Source organism: Peromyscus eremicus, chromosome 23, assembly GCF_949786415.1.
Source record: "Peromyscus eremicus chromosome 23, PerEre_H2_v1, whole genome shotgun sequence".
NCBI lineage: Eukaryota > Metazoa > Chordata > Mammalia > Rodentia > Cricetidae > Peromyscus > Peromyscus eremicus.
In genome coordinates this window covers 30,465,280-30,488,138 of record NC_081438.1, presented here as the reverse complement: position 1 = coordinate 30,488,138, position 22,859 = coordinate 30,465,280, and the positions used below count along the sequence as shown (strand labels likewise).

At 51.3% G+C, this 22,859-nt stretch overlaps 1 protein-coding gene across 1 annotated transcript; it reads left to right on the top strand.

Annotated features, from left to right (window-relative positions):
* Nucleotides 1-369: 369 nt before the first annotated feature.
* Nucleotides 370-16,025, top strand: Amz1 (archaelysin family metallopeptidase 1). The gene is made up of 6 exons (XM_059249016.1): nt 370-857; nt 3,939-4,106; nt 7,507-7,635; nt 7,930-8,099; nt 11,715-11,891; nt 14,617-16,025. The coding sequence occupies exons 1-6, from the start codon at nt 554-556 to the stop codon at nt 15,172-15,174; spliced, it is 1,506 nt and encodes a 501-aa protein (XP_059104999.1). The 5' UTR covers nt 370-553; the 3' UTR covers nt 15,175-16,025.
* The last annotated feature ends 6,834 nt before the right edge of the window (nt 16,026-22,859 follow it).

Here is a 22,859-nt window from a genome sequence, read left to right as displayed (position 1 = left end):
TGGATCCTCGACACCCATACGAAAAACTGAGGTGGCATGTCTGCGGACTTGTTAGCCAGTCAGCTTGGTTGAGGTTCTAAGCTCCAGGTTCAGTCAGTGAGAGACTCTTTTTCCAAAAGTAAGGTGGAGAGTAATAGACTTGATGTCAACCTCTGGTCTCCACAGGCATGCATGCACGGATGCACACACCCACCCACCCACCCACCCACGCATCCTTTCTGACCTGGCTGGGGGATGCTACCTTCTGGTGTAGATGGCGTCATTCTGATTCCAGTTCATAGAAAACTGCCTCTTGTCTGAGAGACAGTCATTTGTGCTCAGGACAGTGACCATGGTGCCTCATGTGTCCTCTGCAGGGTGTCGGCAGAGAAGTTCCAGCACAAGGCAGAACTGAGCCACACGGTCTCTCGGTTCAGTATCTGTCTCCTGGGAGCCCTGAAAAGCCACTCCATCAGCCTGAGGGAAGGTTCTGGAAGAGACCGTGGCTGTCCCCTGGGAGATTCATGGGCCAGAAAAGGAGCTCCAGGGAGTGGCCAGGGGCCACACACACACCATGCTGCAGTGCAGACCACCCCAGGAGTTCAGCTTCGGGCCCCGGGCCCTGAAGGATGCCCTGATCTCCTGTGATCTGGCCCTGAAGCAGCTCTACACCTCAGCCTTCTCCCCATCGGAGAGACTATTCCTGTCTGAAGCCTACAACCCTCACCGGACCCTCTTCAGCACACTGCTCATCCACTCAGCCTTTGACTGGCTCCTGAGTCGCCCAGAGGCCCCTGAGGATTTTGAAACCTTTCATGCTTCCCTGCAGCTCCGGAAGCAGAGCCTGGCCCGGAAACACATTTATCTGCAGCCCATAGGTAGGAGAGCTAGGCTGGAGCCATCAGGACTCCTGGGAGGAGGCTTGACTCAGCAATCAAGGCTCAATGGTAGAGCACCTGCCTAGAATCCACCAGGGAGGGGCTGGGGTGTGGCTCAGTGGTAGAGCACCTGCCTAGAATCCCCCAGTGAGGGGCTGGGGTGTGGCTCAGTGGTAGAGCACCTGCCTAGAATCCCCCAGTGAGGGGCTGGGGTGTGGCTCAGTGGTAGAGCACCTGCCTAGAATCTCCCAGTAAGAAACAGCCCCAGGCAGAGGTGACTTGAAAGAGATGGCTTGGGGTCTGCTGGGTACTCAGGTGGGGCAAAGTGGCTTGCTTTTTTAGGATTCCCCATTCTGTCTGTATGGGTCATTCAGGTGTGTGCTCATATTTCTGGTCATGACCTGGTCATAACCTACACTGCCCTATCTATGCCTATGCTGGGTGCTGGGGGGTGCCTCTGTGGGTGCTGAGGGCAGGGGCCCCGGTGCTGGGGGGTGTCTCTGTGGGTGCTGAGGGCAGGGGCCCCGGTGCTGAGGGGTGTCTCTGTGGGTGCTGAGGGCAGGGGCCCCGGTGCTGGGGGGTGTCTCTGTGGGTGCTGAGGGCAGGGGCCCCGGTGCTGGGGGGTGTCTCTGTGGGTGCTGAGGGCAGGGGCCCCGGTGCTGGGGGGTGTCTCTGTGGGTGCTGAGGGCAGGGGCCCCGGTGCTGGGGGGTGTCTCTGTGGGTGCTGAGGGCAGGGGCCCCGGTGCTGGGGGTGTCTCTGTGGGTGCTGAGGACAGGGGCCCCGGTGCTGGGGGGTGTCTCTGTGGGTGCTGAGGGCAGGGGCCCTTCATTTCACAGGCCGAAAGCTGAGGTTGGAGATGCTGCTGGCTTCCCAGCTGGTGGTAGAGCTAGGTTCTGGACGAGGTGGGATGTGAAGGCAAGTCCAAGTGGCCTCACGATCTCTTAGAAGACACTGCACTGGGCATGGAGGGACTTGGGGGTCCCCAGTGAATCCTGCAGGTCTCCTCATCAGGCAGACACTAGAGGAAGTGGGGCTGAGAATATGGCTCAGCCGGGTGCAGAGAGGCAGGAGGGACGAGCTGGCCCTGTGTTCTCAGTATACCAAAGTCAGGAGGGCCCTAGCCGGCAGAGGGACACACAGGGCACTTGTGGCTATTAGCTTTGTCACAGAGGACAGAGGGCACCTACTTTCTGAGACACTGTCATACTCTGCTTTGTCCTGCCCTTAGAACGGCACCTCAGTGATCAGCCTGGGTTCTCCAACAGTTCCTCCCTGCTGCTTAGGACCAGAGTGCCACAGGTAACTGTGGTACCTGCTGCCCTGCATCCCACAGCCCGCAGCCTGCTCATGGCGACTTTAGAGTCCAGCCCCTCTGTCCATGCCATCTGTTGGGTCTGGGTAGGAGGGCTAGGGTGGGCCTAAGACCTGTCTTTTGCCCTCCCTTCCTTCTTTTCATTCTTTCGTATTTTTAATATGTGTATTTGTGTCTGTGAGTGGGTTTGTGCAGGTGAGTACATGTGCTTTCAGAGGCCAGAGATGTCTGATCCCCTTGGAGCTGGAGTTATAAGCAGCTGTGAGCTGCCCAACATGGGTGCTGGGAACTGAACTTGGGTCCTTTACAAGAACAGTATGTGCTCTCAACCATTGAGCCATCTCTCCATCCCTTCCTCTGGGCTGGCCCTGAACTCATTATGACCTTAAACTCCTGACCCTCCTGCCTCTACCTCCTGAGTGCTGGGATTACAGGTGTGCACCACCATGCCCAGTGCGTGCAGTGATGGGGATTACAGGTGTGCACCACCATGCCCAGTGTGTGCAGTGATGGGGTTACAGGTGTGCACCACCATGCCCAGTGTGTGCAGTGATGGGGTTACAGGTGTGCACCACCATGCCCAGTGCGTGCAGTGATGGGGTTACAGATGTGCACCACCATGCCCAGTGTGTGCAGTGATGGGGATTACAGGTGTGCACCACCATGCCCAGTGCGTGCAGTGATGGGGATTACAGGTGTGCACCACCATGCCCAGTGTGTGCAGTGATGGGGTTACAGGTGTGCACCACCATGCCCAGTGTGTGCAGTGATGGGGTTACAGGTGTGCACCACCATGCCCAGTGCGTGCAGTGATGGGGTTACAGATGTGCACCACCATGCCCAGTGTGTGCAGTGATGGGGATTACAGGTGTGCACCACCATGCCCAGTGTGTGCAGTGATGGGGATTGCAGGTGTGCACCACCATGCCCAGTGCGTGCAGTGATGGGGATTGCAGGTGTGCACCACCATGCCCAGTGCGTGCAGTGATGGGATTACAAGTGTGCACCACCATGCCCAGTGTGTGCAGTGATGGGGTTACAGGGGTGCACCACCATGCCCAGTGTGTGCAGTGATGGGGATTACAGGTGTGCACCACCATGCCCAGTGCGTGCAGTGCTGGGGTTACAGGTGTGCACCACCATGCCCAGTGCGTGCAGTGCTGGGGTTACAGGTGTGCACCACCATGCCCAGTGTGTGCAGTGATGGGGATTACAGGTGTGCACCACCACGCCCAGTGTGTGCAGTGCTGGGGATTACAGGTGGGCACCACCATGCCCAGTGTGTGCAGTGATGGGATTGCAGGTGTGTACCACCATGCCCAGTGTGTGCAGTGCTGGGGACGGAATCCACAGTCCTGTGAATGCTTGGTAAGCATTCTATCAACTGAGCCCCAGCAGTGTTGGAGACCCTGCAGCCACTCACTCCTTATTTCCATCCTAGATCTGTGCCCTGTCCAAGTAGCACACAGTGAGCTTATGCCCCTCCCTCCAGCACTTAGCTTCAGATACCCTGGCTCACCGATGCCAGTCGGTGTCCCTCTGCCCTAGCCAGGCTACCATTCTCTTGGCCTGGGACCTGTTGGCTTCTAGCTATGCCAGCTGCCCTCTTCTGGTCAGCTTAGATGCCTTCACCCACCCAGAGTTATCACATAGGACTGTGATCCCTGCCCTGTCAGGAAACTGGCCCTTTTCACCCAAGGGGCCAGTGTGAGCGAGGCTCACTGGGCAGGAGGTCCCAGCAGGCTGATGTGTCTCTCTATTCACCTAGATCTGAGTGAGGGGCTGCTGGGATGCCCCCTGCTGGACCACCTCCGAAGCTGTGCAGAGGCTTTCTTCCTGGGCCTTCGTGTCAAGTGCCTGCCCTCAGTGGCCGCTGCTTCCATACACTGTTCCTCAAGACCCAGTCAGGACACTGATGGGCTCCAGCTTCATACAGGTGAGCGAGGCAAGGTCAGGGGACAGCCTGGGGCTCCACTGTGCAGCAAAAGATACTTCTGGAAAGAAAAGTGGGAAGGAAGGAGCCCTGCAAAGGGAAGGAATGTTTTTGATGGTGTGTGTGTGTGTGTGTGTGTGTGTGTGTGTGTGTGTGTGTGTATTTTTGTGTGTGTGTGTAAACCAGAGGACAACCTTAGATATCATTCCTCAGGAGCTGTACACTTTGTTTTCTTAATTTTTTAAAGATTTATTTTTATCTTTGCGTGCGTTGGTCTTTTGCCTGCATTTATGTCTGTGTGGGGGTGCCTGATCCCTTGGACCTAAAGTTACAGACAGTTGCCATATGGGTGCTGGGAATTGAACCCTGGTCCTCTGGAAGAGCAGCCAGTGCTCTTAACTCCTGAGTCATCTCTCCAGCTCTACTTTGTTTTCTAAAGATAGAGTCTCTCACCGGTTTGGACCTTGTCAAGTCAGCCAGGCTGATCTGCAGCCATCCACTTATCTCTGCCTCCCTAGTGCTGGGATTCCAGTCACAAAAGTGGTTACTCCTGACTTAAATATAATTAAGACTTTAAAAGATTTATTTACTTTCTCTTATGTGCATGAGTGTTTGCCTGCACATATGTCTACGCACCACATTCATGTCTGGTACCTGCCAAGGTCAGAAGAGAGCATTAGATCCCCTGGAACTGGACTTACAGATGGTTATGAGTCACTGGTGGGTGCTGGGAACTGAACCTAGGTCCTCTGCAAAAAGCAGCTAGTGCTTTCAAAGGCTGAGCCATCTCTCCATCTCCTCTCCTGGCTTTAAAAATAATTATTATTCTTATATATGTGTATACGTGTATGCTTGTGTGAGTTTATGTAGATCACATGCATGCCAGAGGCTTGAAGGCAACATATCCCATGGAATTGGAGTTACAGGAGGTTGGGAGACTCCATGAGGGTTCTGGGACTGAGGCAATTCTTCCGCTCTTCCCTGCTTTTGTGGATTTTAAAGACAGGAGCTCAGTAGCCCAGGCTGGCTTTCACCTTGTGATCCTCCTGCCTCAGCTTCTTGAGTGCTGAGATTAAAGGTGCACACTGCAGTGGCCAGAGACTTACTAGTTTTGATTGTTAATCGGATGCTTTTTTTGAAAAGCATTTCCCGGGAGAATCTATGTCCTGGGATAGTTTTCCTTCAGAGGGATTTTCTCTTCCCCATATCTGGCCATGTATGACAAAGGCATGATTCTTTTCTGGGCTGTTCTGTGACCCTTGGGGACAGTCTGCATCCTGTGTTGGGTGTGGAATTCAATGGCAGCAGAGTAGGAAGTTATCTCTAGGGTCTGTTTCCTGCTTAAGAGCAGCCCAGATTCATCGCACTGTGGGCCGGGCTTCTCCTGGCCCTGCTTTCTTAGCTGGTGTCTGGCTCAGGAAAAGTTCATTGAGGTCAGTTGAGGGGGCAGTGCAGGCTAAGGCAGGAGGATTTAAAGTTTTAGGCTTGCCTGGGCTACAGAGTGAGTTGACACCAGCTTAGGCTACATACTAATAACCTGTTTTAAAAAGTAAAAAGAGGGTTGGGATGTAGCTCAGTGGTAGAGCACCTGCCTAGAATCCCTCACTGAGGGGCTGGGGTGTGGCTCAGTGGTAGAGGACCTGCCTAGAATCCCCCAGTGAGGGGCTGTGGGTGTGGCTCAGTGGTAAAGTACTTGTATAGCACATGAAGGGCCCCAGAAACACTGAAAAAAAAATGTTTGAATGGTAGTTTTATAGTAGTTTTGGTTACATCAAATATTCTGTCAAAAATCAGTTTACTTCTTTTGTTTTGTTTTGTTTTAACAGTTTGAGACAGGGTCTCACGATGTAGCCCTGGCTGGCCTGGAGTTCACAGAGGTCTGCCTGTCTTCTGCCTTCAGAGTGCTGGCATTAAAGACTTTGCCACCACGCCTGACCATTTGGAGACTTTTAAAGTCTCATCATGGTCAGACCATCTCTGCGGGACAGTAATGCACCCCACATTGTGGTTACCAGAACTACATCACCCTGTACTTCGGACTGTGAACACACCCCTCTGGTAGCCCCTCTTCCATCTCTCTCTGCCTCCGTCCTCCCGAATATAGTGGTCTTGTCTGGTCACAAAGCCCTGTGGTTACACGCTATCCACCTCCTTGAGTCTCAGGCCTTCTCACTTGGACTACTCCGTTCTCCATTAACGACCCCTCCCTCCCTGCATCCCTCCTCTCCCTGCGTGATCCACACTTGCTTAAAGCCACCCACCCACTCAGTGGGGTGCAGCTGGGACACCCTCCCGCAGAGATGCATGCTGTTGGTGGTACCCACAAGTCTCTGACTTCCCTCTCCCTTCCTCACTGGCCTGCGTGCTGCTCCAGCATGCTCTTTCCTCCCTGTGCTGTGTAAGGCTGTGGAGGGGCTCCACTCGACACCTCTGTAGCCGTGGCTTGCAGTTTCCCTGTCTTCTGTTGGTCTCCATCTTGCTCTTCATGAAGGTGCTCATGGCCCCATCGACTTCTCCGCCCCTGTCCACAGCAGAGCCGGGGCAGCAATTCTGTCTAGTGTCCTTTCCCTCCCCCTTTGCAGTCCATCTCTTGGCTTTCCAGGGCCTCACTGGCCACCTGGGTCTCCCTCTTCTCCCTCCCGCTGCCCTTGGTGGCTGAGACACCATTCTATGACCCGGACTCTTGGGACAATGCAGAGTCATCGTCCTCCTAACACCTGTAATCACAGCTGTCTGCAGGTCCCTCTTGCTGTTTGAGGGTGTGGGGCACTTTGGGGATAACTGTTCAGCTACCTGTTCCCTCCTGGGTTCTTGTTGCCTCTGTGTGTGTGTGTGTGTGTGTGTGTGTGTGTGTGTGTGTAGAACAGAGGTCAATCTTGGTTAGGTCTTCTTCAGTCACTGACAACCTTGTTTTTTGAGACAGGTCCCTCACTGCCACGGGACTTGCTAATTGGGCTCGGCGGGCTGGCCGGTGAGCCCCAGGGATCCACCTGTCTCTGCCTCCCCAGGGATGGGATTACAAGCTGGGAGCAGCTTTCTTACATGGGTTCCGGAGTCAGAGGCTCTCGTGTTTGCACAGTGAACACTTTACTCACTTTTCTGAGTGATGTCCTCAGCCCCGGACCGCCCTTTCAGCCTCTCCACATGGAAGGCGATGGTCTTGCTGTGTCCAGATCGGCTCTCATGGCCCAGGAGACAGAGACCCAGGAAATGACTGGCCCTGGGGATCCACGGCCTGGCTCTCATGTCAGGCCCATGGCTCTCGGGCTGTCATATAGCTGCTCTGGGTTGGGTCTCACCAGGGATGTAGTTTGTCAGCATCCAGCTTTGGGAGGGGCTGCCAGATCAAGAGACAGACGGGAGGCTCTTCTGCCCACCTTGACCCCCAGCCTTCTTCCTGCAGATGGCATCCTGTCCTTCTTGAAGAACAACAAGCCAGGAGACGCATTGTGTGTGTTGGGCCTCACACTGGCTGACTTGTACCCCCATGATGCCTGGACCTTCACCTTTGGCAGGTTCCTTCCGGGGCATGGTGAGCTGAAATTCTATCAACTATTGCCCTGGAGGCAGAGTGGTGTGGTCCCAAGGCCCACCAGTGCCGGGTATGATGTACATGTTCCCCCAGCCCCAGGGTGATCTGTGTGCACGAACTTGAGGCCATGTTCTCACTGGGCCTGGGCAAGGGGCTGGTCCTCGGAGCTGACTGCACATGGCAGGGCTGGAGGATGAGTTTCTCTTCAGGCTGTCCTGGGCTGCAGGGAATGCTGGGATGGTTCACCCTGGGTCCCTTGAGCCATGGCTGTCCCTTCTTCTGGCCTCTCCCCAGAAGTGGGTGTGTGCAGCTTCGCTCGATTCTCTGGGGAGTTCCTGCAGGCCGGGCCCAGTGTTCCTGACCCAGCTCTGCTGGAGGCGGCAGCAGATGGCCCTGAGACACTGCCACACGAGGGAGGCCGGACCCTGTACTTCAGCGCCCTGGGCATGGTTCAGTGCTGTAAGGTGAGCACGGGGGACAGGAACGGTCAGAGCCAGGAGCCCCCGGCAGAGTCAGTGCTGAAAGGAGGATGGCCTTGTTTTTCATTAAATTCAGTAGCCGCCCCTTAAGCAACTGCTGGCCTAATGGGCAACTGCAACTCAGGAGCTACCAGCATCGGTTCAGCCGCACTGGCCGCAGCCAGGCGGGAATTCCGTTCCCTCAGGCACCGGCTCTACCATGGCCACCAAAGGAAACTTTTAGATCTCTACCCCTTTATAGAACTGAGAATTCAAAGGTCAAGGTGAAATTCTGCTCGCTCAGAGAGGCTGAATAGCAAGTAGCTCACCTCTTCTCCTTGCTCGAGTCTCCTGAAAAACCAGGTGTCCTTCTGCTCAGCCTCCACTTCAGAACCCTAGCTACACATGGTTCCTCCCTACCACTTCCTGTCAGCTAGTCGCTGACTCAGCCTCCTGACCCTTGATTAATTTTATTTAATAAAACAAATGTAACATGTCTTTGAATTGTTAACAAAAGCAGCAGAAAAAAAATGTAACACACTTTAATATTCCACATTTCCCCCTCTTTGTCTAAATAAAAATGAAAGGTTTTAACTTTAACATAGTACAACTATATGCAACAAAAACAGTTATCAAGAATTAATTTACAACATTCAGTCCGTTTGCATTTAGCAAATTCAGAGAAAACACTCCACCATCCATTCCATCTTAGTGACTCCAAAGTTTTATATCTAATTCACTTTCTTTCATAATTAAAGAAAACTCCAACTATAACTATCTTGTCTTCAACTCCATCTGAGACCCCAGAAGGATATAATATTACCTGAGTAAAGAGGAAGTGCATCGCAAGCAACTTCCAAGACTTTAGAAATGAGACATCTGACTGCCTGGACAGTCACCCCAAGTTCCTCTGCAGTGTTGGGTCATCCATCTTCAGCCTATACGTCAAGAGTATCTGGCAGACTTTTTAGTGAAGCAGGAAATTTGAAGGACTGTCCTGCCTTGTTTTGGCAAAGTTCGTCAGTCACTTTCCTCTGTGTCCTGCATGTCCAGTCTGCACAGCACATAGTCAAGCAGTCAAGGCAAAAGCAGTTTCTTGCCCAAATGGCTAATCTTGCCACAATGAAAGTAAACTCCTATGGAGTTTCTTCAATGCTCATCATTCTCTTATGAAGTAAATTGGTGCTGCCAGGAGCAGATGTGTCTCATTGTCATGAAAAGCCCCAAGTTAACAAAACATTCTAAATGCCATACTCTATAGGCCTTTGGAGTGTTTGAAGACCATTTATCTATCTAAAATATATCTCTGTATGATCTATAAAATATGTCTAACATATTTACAAATTTGATTGTTATAGATGACTACTAACTTACGTTTCTTGATTATCCTAAATAGTTTATAATAGCTTTAAAAAACTAGAACTTTATCTTATATTTTTAAATGACCTGCATAGGTACAGTAACTTAAACAAGGGTAGAAACATATATACAGTGTAAAAAGCAACTTTAAATTTGTATCAATATATTATATTCCCCTAAATGATAACACACATTCATAACATACCAAATAACCAAAAGCCACCCACACCCCTCTTGGGAATGTGGGTGCCATGCTTTCCAAACTGCTTCCTGCTGTCTGTGGGTGGAAGGCATTTTTAGGGTCCCTGAGAAAATTTGAGATAACGGCCAAGTCCTGGGAAGACCAGCGGTAACCTTTGCTGATATATATCACCTGTTAAGATTCAAGAGGTCTTTCCTGATCAAACCATATTAACCTGGAAGGAATTCACAGCCTCTCATTTCCTGTAGAAAAAAAAAAGGAAAACCTCTCCTCCAAAGCGTTTTTTGATTTCCATTTAACAAATAAATTTTTTGACTTCCATTTTTTTTTTTTTTTTTTGGTTTTTCGAGACAGGGTTTCTCTGTGTAGCTTTGCACCTCTCCTGGAACTCACTTGGTAGCCCAGGCTGGCCTCGAACTCACAGAGATCCGCCTGGCTCTGCCTCCCGAGTGCTGGGATTAAAAGCGTGCGCCACCACCGCCCGGCTTGACTTCCATTTTAAAGTTAAGGCATTCCTAAAGTATGTAGGCTGGTTTATGTCATCAGTCCCTCTTTCAATTCCAGGTCTCTTAGGAGCTGTCCTTTGCTTATCAGCATTCAAAAAATTCAAAATTGATACAATACTATACAGGATGCAGACTCTGTGTATTTCCCATCTTTATGTGGCTTTTTTCTTTTATTGTCTCTTTAAAGACTATATTATTTTTAATCTACTTATTTCTTTCTATGACTGTCTATACCCATTTTCTTAATTTTTAAAAAAGATTTATTTATTATATACATGAATCTGGCATGTATGCCTACATGCCAGAAGAGGGCACCAGATCTCATTGTAGATGGTTGTAAGCCATCATGTGGTTGCTGGGAATTGAACTTGGGACCTCTGGAAGAACAGCCAGTGCTCTTAACCTCTGAGCTATTTCTCTAACCCAGTTGTAGGTATTTTTTGTTTTGTTTTTTAACTTAGCTTTTTTATGTTCCTGCTGCTCAAGGGCTTGCCATAAGGCAGAACTCTTTTTTTTCCCCAAAGATTTATTCATTTTACGTATATGAATGCTCTATCTGCATGTACACTTTTTTTCCAGAAGTGAGCATCAGATCCCACTAGAGATGGTTCCGTGCCACCATGTGGTTGCTGAGAATTGAACTCAGGACCTCTGGAAGAACAGTCAGTGTTCTTAACCGCTGAGCCATCTCTCCAGCCCAAGGCAGAACTCTTAAAGGAGCTGTGAAATTTGAGCTGCATGTTGGTACACTAAAATGTTGTTGTTGTTGTTTTTGAAACTCTTTGACTCTTTTGGGGGCCTGCCACCCAGCTCCCAAATAAAACACATAGAAACTTATTCTCTCTTATAAATGCTCAGCCTTAGCTTGGCTTATTTCTAGCCAGCTTTTCTTAAATTATCCCATCTACCTTTTGCCTGTGGGCTTTTTCCTTTTCTTACTTCTGTATATCTTACTTTCACTCTTACTTGGTGGCTGGCCCCTAGTGTCCTCCTCTCCTTGTTCTTTGCTTCTCCTCCTATTTATTCTCTCTGCCTGCCAGCCCTGCCTATCCTTTCTCCTCCTTCGTTATTGGCTGTTCAGCTCTATTAGACCAATCAGGTGTTTTAGACAGGCAAAGTATCACAGCTTCACAGAGTTAAACAAACGCAACATAAAAGAATGCAACACACCTTTGCATCATTAAACAAATGTTTCACAGCATAAACAAATGTAACACACCTTAAAATAATATGCCACAACAGTCCCTCACTTTACAGAGTGAGAAAACCAAGGCTCAAAGACCCCAAGTGTTCAAGGCCACACAGCCATGAACCTACAGGGTTCTGGGATCTGGCCCCTGGTCTGGCTGGCTGCTAAGCTTCCTCATGCTGTGTGGCTTCTTAGAGCTATCATCAGGGAGGATGCAGTGAGGGGGATGCGTGGATCCTGCCCAGGGATCTTCATTACCCAAGGTACTGGACTTCTAGGGTTGCCCAGCCAGCTCAGGGATCCCTGGGTGGGAGTTACTGGGTGCTGAGACCGTGAGGCAAGGCCTTGGTGTCATTTCCTCTTAGGTCACCTGCCATGAGCTCTGCCACCTCCTGGGCCTGGGGAGCTGTCGCTGGCTCCGCTGCCTCCTGCAGGGGGCACTTAGCCTGGATGAGGCCATACGGAGGCCCCTGGACCTCTGTCCCATCTGCCTAAGGAAACTGCAACACCTCCTGGGTTTCAGGCTCCTGGAGAGGTACAAGGTGAGTGTGTGGGGTGTGGGGCAGCCACCCCGAGGCAGTGGGAGGGGACAGGTTCAGGACCTGGATCTGTGTGCGGGAGAGCCAAAGGACACACATGCACCATCACTCCTGGGAAGGGGGCTGCAGGCTTTTCCAGCAGATGAAACACCCGGGGTGGTGTCAGTGACGTCAGGCTGCAGTGGGTGGAGGAGGGCAATGGTCCCCCATGAAACGCTGTATTTACAGAGCTCAGGTGAGGGCCCCCTTCCCCACATCTTCCCCATGTCCTCTTTCCTCTCCCTTGCTCCTTGGTGGACACTGGGGGTCTTGTACTCAGAGGGGATGGGAGAAAGGGGATGCACACCAAGCTGGTGTCCAGAAGGGTAGCCAGCCGCAGAGCCCTTCTTGGCTGAGCTGGTGAGGGGATGCTGCCCTCTGCTGTCAGCATGCAGTATTGCTGCAAGCATTCCTCGCCACCCCCCACCCCCCACCCCCTTTATCCCCGTGGGAAGGCTTGTTTGCAAACTAGGACACTTGGCTCAGGGTTCCGAGATCAAAGGCAAGTGCTGCCTGATTTTCTTATTTGAAGTCCACCTTTGGTTGAAATCAAGTTCAAGTTTTCAGTGCAGAGAGGAGATATTCCTGACCGTGTAAAAATTGGCTGTATTCAGCGTCTAGGCTCAGCTTACTTGGTGTGGGAAGCCTCCCTCCCCTCAAGTTTTTTCTTTTTTAATTTTTATAAAGATTTATTTAGCCAGCCAGGTGTGGTAGTGCACGCCTTTAATCCCAGCACCCAGGAGGCAGAGGCAGGTGGATCTCTATGAGTCTGAGGCCAGCCTGGTTTGCATAGTGAGTTCCAGGACAGCCAGGGCTACATAGTGAGACCCTGTCTCGAAGGAAAAAAAATTGATTTTCATTTTCATGTATATTTGCCTACATGTATGTCTGTGCACCATGTGTGTGCCTGGTGCCCATGGAGGCCAGAAGAAGATCCCCTGAGACTAGAGTTACAGATGCCACGTGGATGCCGGGAATTGAACTTGGGTCCTTTGGAAAAATAACTAGTACTCTTAACTGCTGATCTATCTCTCCAGCTCCCCCTCAGTTTTAGAAACTCATTAATTCATTTATTTATGCACACATGTGCCATGGTGTACATATAGAGTTGAGAAGACAAGTCACGGGGTCAAACTCAGCCTTGGTGGCAAGGGTCCCCTTGAACTGGGTTATCTTGCCCCTCCCTGCAGATCTGTGGTAGAGTTGCTGTCAGAGTAAGCCAGGGATTGAGTTGGCACCCTGGGGTGGCCAAGTCCTTCTGGGGATAGGGCACGGGGACCTGAGGGGCTCTGGCCTTCCTGGCTGTCACAGGAGGTGGAGTCTGCTCACTGTCACTAGGACAGTCCCTGGGGATTCTGGCAGGGGACACAGAGCTAACTTAGCCTAGCTTCACAGCAGAGGTGGGACATGCTGCATCCTGTCACACGAGGGTGTCCATCTTGGGATGTACCATAGGACGCTAATGTCACAACACAGCTGACGGTAGGTGGCATTTAGGAGTGGAAAGTGTGCTGATTCTTCCCTTTGGCTTAAAGGTTTAACTCCGAACTAGAGAGATGGCTCAGTGGTTAAGAGAGGTTTGATTCCCAGTACCCGTGTCTAGTGGTTTACAACTGCTAGTTAATTCCAGCTCTGTGGGATCTGATGCTCTCTTTTGGCCTTGTGGGTACCTACATGCATGGGGTGCACATACATACACTCAGGCACATATACGCACATATAAAATAAATATATCTTTTTTTTTTTTTTTTTTTCTTGAGACAGGGCCTCAACTAAACAGCTCTGTCTGTCCTGGAAATCACTCTGTAGACCAGGCTGGCCTTGAACTCACCGAGATCCACCTGCCTCTGCCTCCCGAGTGCTGGGATTAAAGGCATGTACCACATGCCTGGCTAAATATTTTTTACAAAGCAGGGAAAAAATAAACAAACAAGCAAATAAAAATAAAAAAGGAGGAAAACAAAGCTTTAACTCTAGAGGCTGGGAAGATGGCTTAGGGGTATGAGGACCTGAATTTGGATCCCTGGCACCTATGTAAAAAGTTGGGTATGGCCAGCTGGTGGTGGTGCATGCCTTCAATCCTAGCACAGAGGCAGGCAGATCTCTGAGTTCGAGGTCAGCCTGGTCTATGGAGCGAGTTCTAGGACAGCTGGGACTACACAGAGAAACCCTGTCTTGAAACCTTCCCTCCCCCAAAGAAGTTGGGTGTGGTGGTATCCTAGCAACCCTTGTGCTGGGGAGGCAGAGACATTGGGACCCCTGAAGCTCGCTGGCCAGCCAGTCTAACCATGGTGAGCTCTAGGTTCAGTGAGACTCTGTCTCAAAAAACAAGGTGCAAAATGAGCATGCTTGGTGTTGACCTCTGGCCTCTACACGCATGTGTGTGCCCCCCACCCCAACTTGCATGCGCACAAGGACACACACACACACAAAGTTCAGATTAACTATAATCTTCATGTAATTTCTCTCTGAGCAATGGCTGGTTAACATAGCTAGCTTGCTGAGTACCTGTGAAAGGTGGGCTTCTGGGAGTTAGGAGATCCGGCTCGGCTGTGGCCTGGACGCCAGTCCTCAGATAGGCCCAGCTCAAGGGCCCCTATGGGCTCCAGCCTCCTGCGGGCCCTGGGGTGGTCCCCAGCAGCTCCCTGGCTAAACAGCAACCCCAGTCTATATATGTCTCTTCCCACAGAGACTCCACACTTGGACCCGGGTGACGGTGGAGATGTGGTCAGGCCAAGAGGCCGGGGAACCGTCTGTGTCAGAGGACACCCTGCCCTTCAGTGCTGACTCAGGCATGGGCTGCGAGAGTGACACAGAGCCTGTCACCAGTCCATCAGAGCCAGTAACCCCTGATGCGTGGAGTCATGCCTTCCCTGATGGGCCTGAACCGGGGTCTGAGGATGGGCTGAGCTCTTTGGTGGCCTCAGAAGTGTTGCTGAAACTCGGGGGCCCCGTGGAGGCCATCGAGGAGTATGGACAGTGGCTGGATGCATGTATCCAGGCCCTGGAGAGGGAAGTGGCGGAAGAGGAGCTGGTCCAGGTTGATGCAGCTGTGGATGCCCTGGGCCGGTGGGAGATGTTCACAGGGCAGCTCCCAGTCACCAGGCAGCACCTGCCCTGTGGCAAGGATAATGTGGGGCTGCGCCGGGTCCTGGAGGAAAAGTTCTTTTCCCTGAGGCAGCGACTGAGCTCTCGAAGACTTGCCAAGGCCAGTTCTTCCCACTGCCACTGGGAGACAGAGAATTAATGCAGAGAGATGGACTATCCAATACTGTGAAGTCAGCTCCTGGCATTTTTTCCTGAAGATACCAAGAGACCATGCCTGCCCAGTGACTGAGGGTACTCTGGTATCTTCAGGGTTAAAAGAAATGTCCCCAGAAGCTGAAGAAATGCTCCTTGGGTGCTTGACCACAGGGTCCCCATGTTATGTGGTCTGAAGCCATGGCTGAGAGGCAGGAGTTAGCCACATGCTTCTTCTTCCCTACAGGAGGGGGCTCTGGTCTGTCTATACTCACAGCTGGAGCTCTGGACCACCCGATGGCATGGGTTTTGTGGCTATGTGTATGTTTCTCTGTGTGTGTCTGTGCATATGAGTGCAGCTGCCCACAGAGGCCAGAAGAGGGTGTCAGAATCCCTGGATGCCATTACAGGAAGTTGTGAGCCACCCTTTGTGGGAGCTTGCAATTGAACTCAGGTCCTCTGCAAGTGCAGTACGCACCTTTAATGTCTGAGCCATCCATCCAGCACTGTTTCTTTTCAACCTTGTATCACTCACACGGGGTTCTTTTCTGTGGCTGGAGTGATTTTCTGCTCATCAGGGCTGGCACAGGTCTTTGTGAAGCTCCTAGAGAAATTTGTGCCCTGTGAGGTTGGCCATTTCTTCAGAAAGAAGTGGGGTGATGGGGTGACTAATGTGCAGGTTCATGGGGTTGGGCATAAAAGGCAGAGCTGCTCCTTCTCCAACCGAGGCTGCTGCTGGTACTGTCACTACCAGTTAGGCCAGTGTGGTGGTGGGGGCTCGGCTCTTCTGTCTTTGATGGTATTTTTCCTGTCTATAAACTCGTGACAGAAGAAGGGTATTAAAATTATTCATCCACAGCTGTGTTTTTCCCCTTTGTTTCTGTGCCATGTATTGTTGAAGCTTTCACACGCACACACACACACACACACTGATTGTTTTCCTAAAGTGACCCTCATTATTCTCTAATGTCCCAGCTGGCTAGCAATGCCAGTCTCACTATCCCGCGAGGGGAAGAGGGTGGGGGTCTTGGCAAGTAGAGGGGAGCGTGTGTATCTGGTGAGTGGCTGTGTCAGTCTCCTTTTCACGGCTGTGACAAAAGGCCCAAGGCAATCAACATAAAAGAGAGGTTTGTTGGGCTCCCAGCTTCTGAGGACACCTCTGTGGTGGGCTGGCCCCACTGCTTTTAGGCTGTGGTGAGGGAGAACATCACTGTGGGTGGAGAGCGTGTGGAGAGCTGCTCACCTTACCAGGAAGCAAAGCAGAAGGGCCAGTGAACTACCTACCCTTTAAGGGAATATCCCCACTGATTGCTTCCTGCCAGGCTCTGCAGGTTCCTCCTGGATCCTATCACCACCCCCACCCCCTCATGGTTTTGTCGTTTTGCTTTTTGTCTTTTCCCTTTTGAGATAAGGTCTCAGTAGCCCAAGTTGGTTTCTAACTCACTGTGTAGCCAAGGACGACCGTGGGTTTCTGGCCCTCCTGCCTCCTTAGCTTCATGCTGCTGGCTCTCGCACATCCTGTGTCGTCAGGGCACCCACTGCATGCTTCCTTATGCTTTCTGGCTTTATTGGGTGAGCAGCAGAGCCTGGACGATGGCTGTGGATACCTCTTCAGCTGCCCTGATGTCCCCTCTTCTGCCTAGAGCCTAGGCTCCCATCAGGGAGGAAGGCAGGCCTGCATTTTGTTCCTGTTCATGACAGGAACCGTTGGGGATGGGAGATGTTGGTTGTTTCACCTCATGGCCAGGGCATGAGTAGGGAGGGGCTGTTGTCCTGAGAATATTGTCCCCTAGGACACAGACCTTTGTGGATGAGAAGACCCTCTATCATGCAGTGGGTTAGCTGGGGAGCTGGGTAAAGCTAAAGTCCAAACTTGGATCCCACTGAGGTCTAAGGGGATGCCAGAACATTCCATACAGGAGGTCTCTGAACAGTGCCAAGGTGAGTCACTCTGTGGATCCAGCCGGCAGATAGCTAGGCTTTGGAGGGACAGGAAAGGTCTTGAAAAGGAACATGTGTGTGTGTGTGTGTACACACACGTGTGCGCATGTGCAGGCCTGAAGTCAACATTTTTTTGAGACTAGGTCCCTCTACATAGTCCTGACTCTCCCAGAACTCACTCTGTAGACCAGTTTGTTTTTTTTCCCACCCTCTTTTATTATGTATACAGTGTTCTGTCTGCATGTACACCTGCAGGCCAGAAGAGGGCACAAGATCTCATTATAGAAGGTTGTGAGTCACCATGTGGTTGCTGGGAATTGAACTCGGGTCCTCTGGAAGAGCAGCCAGTGCTCTTAACTGCTGAGTCTTCTCTCTATCCCCCAGTCTGGTTTCTAACTCACAGAAATCCACCTGCCTCTGCCTCCCCAGTGCTGAAATTAAAGGTGTGCGCCACAGGCCTGGTCCATCTTGCTATTTTAAAAAAAAATAGTATTTTTATTCTTTGAGAATATCTATCTTGCTTTTTGAGAGTCTTTTACTAGCCTGGAACTTGCCACGCTAAGCTAGACTGGCTGGCCAGTGAGCCCTTACACAGCTGCCTGTCTCTACCTCTCCAGAGCTGGGATTATGTGCCAGCATGCCCAGTTTTATTTGGTTTCTGGAGATCAAACTTGGGTCCTGAGTACCTTTACCGGCTGAGATGATATTGCTCTATCCCCTTGGGCTGGAACTCACTGTCTTGCTTGGCCTCCCACATGTAGAGACTTCGGGTGTCCATCACCAGGCCTTGCCGTGCCTCTTAGCCTCTAAGTGCAGGGAATGTACTGTGTCCACTCACTCACTTCTCTTACTAAAACCTTAATGTGAACGGGCAGAGGAAGGTACACTTGTGTCGTGGCATGCATGTAGAGGTCAGAAGAAAACTTCTGGAAGTCAGTTCACCCCATGGGTTCTGGGGATTGAACTCAGGGCATCAGGCTTGTGTGGCAAGTACTTTTCAGTTCAGCCATCTTGCCACCCAGCCTCAAATCTGAGAGTGAGTGTGCACAGCATGCCATTCTGTTTTATGGCTACAGAAGCTGAGGTGGTAACCTCGTGAGGCTCGGCAACATGGAGCCGAGTGAAATTTAGGCTGTTTGCCTGCCCGAGCCCTCTGCTTTTGGTAACCGTGTTCTTTGAACTCTGTGGGGAAAACAGGCAGAATGAGGAGATGCACAGATGGCTGGACACCTGCATCTGGTCTCCCGGGCAGACCCCACTCAGCTCTGTTACAGCTTCTGGAAGCTTCTACACACTTGCCTCTCTACAGGGTGGGAAGCTGGAGGTACACTACCTAGAACAAAAATCAGGCCAGTGAGATGGCCCAGTGGGTAAAGGTGCTTCCCACGTGAGCCCGTCGATCTGCCCTGGATCCTCCATGTAAATGCGGAAGGAGAGAACCGATTCCATAAAGTTGCCCTCCGACACCCACACCCATGCCGTGGCATACTTGCACACACATGCAGTAGTAAAATAACACTAATAAAACAAAGACCCCTGGGGACTCAATCCCTCTGCAGCCTGAAGCAGGGGCCAGTAACCTGGCAGCTATCACAAGGAACACGGCATGCTGGGTGGGGCTGAACCCACAGTGACCCCCAGATGTTTCTTGGAAATTGCCTTTTAAAACAAGCCTCTTGACTTAAAGCTTGTTTTCATTTGCCTCGTACCCAAGAAGCCGAGCTCAAAAATAAACCTGAGTTATTTTGGGCTCCAGCCGGCATTGCGAGGTGATGCTGGGGGACGCTGAGCCAGGGTAGAAAGGGCTGCCAGCTGCTGTCCACTGGTCTTTTGCATTTCTCGCAAGCAGATTTCAAAAGCTGGGTTCTTGGGCTGGGGATGTGGCTCAGTTTGCAGAGTGCGTGCCCAGCATTCAGGAAGCCCTGGGTTCCATTCCCAGTGCTGGGTTATATAAACCAGGCCTGGTGGTGCCCAGCTATAATCCCAGCACTCAGGAGATGGAGACGAAGGGACTAACAGAAGTTCAAGACCCCCCCCCCAAAAAAAAAAAAAAAAAAGAGGAGAAAGCCAGTTACTGAGACCCTCAGTCCCAGGGAACAGCTCTGCCAAGATCTCGAAGGGCTGGGATCACGTTCATCTGGGTAGGTCACACCATAATGGTGCCAAGGTGACAGCTGGAACAACCTCCTTTATTCTGCCCACCAGTGCCAGGGCTGGAAAAGGAGGCCCCTAACTCCCGTGCTTCCTGGCATTGCTCATGGTGCTGCCCGGCAGAGGCTGAAGCCAGTGTTTTTCCCCAACAAACCACCTGGTGTGGCAAATGTCTCCACTACTAGTAGCTCACACAGCGCTTTGGCTGGTTCTTGGTGTTTCTGTGAAGTGAGCAGCAACTCCTTTGTTATTTAGTGTGTGAGGTGCATATGTCCATATGCACGAGCAGAGGATGTCCAGTGCCCTGCTTTACCACTCTCCCCCGAGGCTGGGTCTCTCACTAGGAGCTGCATTGATGGCCAGCAAGCACTTGTCCCTGTCCTCCACAGTGCTGGGGGTGAAGAAGCATACAACCACAACTGATATTTAATGTGGGGCTCTGGATTTGAACTCCGGTCCTCAGGCGTGTGTAGTAAGTGCTCTTATCTGTTGAGCCATCTCCCTGGCCCCTTTGGAGTGGGTCTCCTGCATCCTAGGCTTTGAATGTGTAAGCAGTAGTAGATGGCCTTGAACTCCTGCTCCTTCTGCCTCTGCCTCCCAAGGTGTATGACTGCGGTACCTGGATAAGGGTGCATTTTAATGTATATACCACATCAAATCACGTGTTCGGGGGACTGTCATTTAAAAAGGACATTTATGACAGCGCTCTCACCTGCCAGGCTCAGGTACATGAAATTAGAATTTGCAATAGTGCATCTTCAAGTGAAGAAGGCTGTGCTTTGGGGATGGGAAAATGAGAAAGCGAGCGTTGGCTTTGAGCGGTCACCAGTGTTTTTTACTAAGCAAAGAAAAACCAAGGACTCATTTTAACCAACATCTAGAGGTGTGATGCTCAAATCTTCAAGTGAGATCCACCCTATCAATGTCAACACCTGTGTGAAGTAGAAGGCAGCTGGCCCTGGGCTACTGCCCCAGCGAAACCCTAACAAACCAAACTACTTCAGACCCAAGCTGGCCAGTCGTGACCCATCAGCTTGGCTCACTAGTATGGTTTTTGTGTGTGTATGTGTACGTGGAGGTCACCCTAGGGGCTGTTCCCCAGGAGCTGTCCACCATGTTTACTGAGACAAGGTGTCTTATTGGGGCCTGAGGCTCTCTGGGTCCCTGGCCCTGCTTCCCCAGGGCCTCACACTTGTATGGAAAGCAGTTGTCTCCCTGGGCCACTCCCTAGGCCTCTTTTTGCTATTATTTTTATCTTATCAAAGAAGTAGGGAAATCACAAGACTAGAAATCCTAGTGATCTCTAAATTATAGAGAGAGTCAAGAACTAGAATAATTTCTGTACAGGAGTCAAGAACACTTCTCAGAATACCCCCACCCCATCCATTCTTTAACATCTATAGTCTACTAGGCAGGAAGCAGGCTGATTTTTAGGAAGTTTATTGTTACATTTGTTTTTCTGCAGTAATAGAGGAGGCACAAATACCTTCTGCTTCTCCAACACTGCAATAAAAAGGACAATAGTCAAGGTAACAGTGAAATTAAAATTAAAAAAACAAAAAATAGAAAGGCCTAGGGTCTGGGAGACAAACCTGACTACAGTCTATGTGTAGAGACTTGTAAATAAATGACTTCAGCCTCGCCCTGCAAACACCATCTCCTTTTCCGATTGCACCACTTCACGGATCACAGAGTGGGGCATCCTAACAGAGGATATGGCCAGGCTCGGCTCACCAGGGAGGTGGGCCAGAGGCTGAGCTGGTCTAAGCCGCTGGGCCTCTGGCCATCCACCTGCTCAGCTAGTTGCAAGTTCCCATCTTGCTACTCACATGCTTCCAGCCTTGAAAGGGACTGGTACATATGTCGGGCTGTCAGAGCGACAGCCCTCTTCCTTGATAACCCCATCACTCACCTCAGTCACAATGGCCTCCAACAGTGCCTGGGGAACAGCTTGTGTCTGCTTGGGGTCTCGGCACTGACTGAGATACATGAGGCACCTGGCAAGGATGCTTAGTGTGTGCGGACCTAAGACCCCTGAGGAGCCCGGCATGGTTGCTGGCCACATCCCCTCAGCCCATGAAGACTTGGTGAAGCAGGCAGAATGGCTGTTTTCTTCCCAAAGGAAAGAGCCAGAAGCTCAGCAAACGCTGATATAAACTCTTGAGCACAGACAGCGAGAGCAAGTGACAGAGAGGCTGACTGCTATTTCCTAATCACAGCACTGCAATAGTGGGGTTTCAGAAGCAGCCCCCCTTCTCCTGGCTTAGCATCTGCTCCAAGAATCCTATCTGTCTGGTTGTTGAAATAAGCCAAGATGGGATGCTGTGTCAGGAGCAGTGTGCCTGCAGACAGGGCCCTTGGATGTGTTAGTGAGCCACAGAACACTATGGGGCCAGAGATCTTTTGTTTCAAATGCTAGGAAGTTATAAGCCCCACCCCCAACCCCTAGAGAATAATTAATGTACAGAGGGCCAGGTCTGGAATGCAATATATTGTAAAATAGTGTGACACTTGCCAGGAAGCTGGGCAGGCCAGGCTGAGATGTTGTGCTGATGTCCCCAGAGTTCGGAGGGTGCCTATTGGCTTTGTGTGCAGCAACTCTGAGAGCAGAGCGCACTGTGAAGGCAATGGTGAGGGGTGGTGTGCAGAGCCCAGGGCTTCTCCTGAAGGGCCAGTGGCTGGGGCCCACCAAGCAGCCAAGGCATGGAGATGCTCTGGAGTTGCAGAGCATCTCTCTGGCTTGCTTTCAGAGCCCAGGACAGAGGATGCTACATGCCACCAACTGTCAAGTAAGGCATAGGAGCCACCTACAAGGCCACTTGGTTCTGTGTCTTTGCCACTGGCTGTGGAGGGATGGGGGAAGAAGTACAGAGCACCAGTATGTATACACAGGCTAGCCACAGCCGCTCCAGAGGCCTGTCTCCACGCTGTGCCCTGCTGGGCATGCAGACAGGGGAGTGGCTGCTGGGGCACTAAGGCAGTGTCATAACTCCCACTTTGTTCTCTACAGCAGGGAGTGGGGACACCTGGCTCCTTGGCATGTCATCCTGATATGCCTGGAGTGGGGACTCTGAGGGTGTTGGCACAATTTTAAAGGCAGTGTGTTCACTTTGCAGGAGTGGCACTGTGGCCTGAGCTTGGACACTCTGAGCTTAGCAGCATCACATGCCCCTCTATAGCCTAACGTGAGGCTAAGCTTCCGAGTTAGTGTGTCTCAGTGAGGACCTGCAAGTCAGAGGGAAGAGCCAGCTGCAAGGCCAGCTGGGTTTGTGTTTCTGTCATGAATGAGAGGACATGTGTGCTTGAACCTTGGGTAAGTTGTGTCAGCAAGGAACAGTTTCTGTAAGGAGGGAAAAAGCTGTGTTACCAGGCTTTACAGATCAACACCAGAGCGATGGCGTGGTTTCAGTAGTTTCACAGTCCCCGGATTCAGTAGCTATCACTGACACTCCTACGTCCTCTTGCCTGGAGCCCGCTGGTGTGGCTGGCAGTCCAGCATTCTTGAGCCAGGTATTAGATGGTGTGGATTTGATGCCCACTGCAGGTCCATGCAGGCGACGACACACCAGACATGTGACCATGGGCCGTACGAGAGGACGG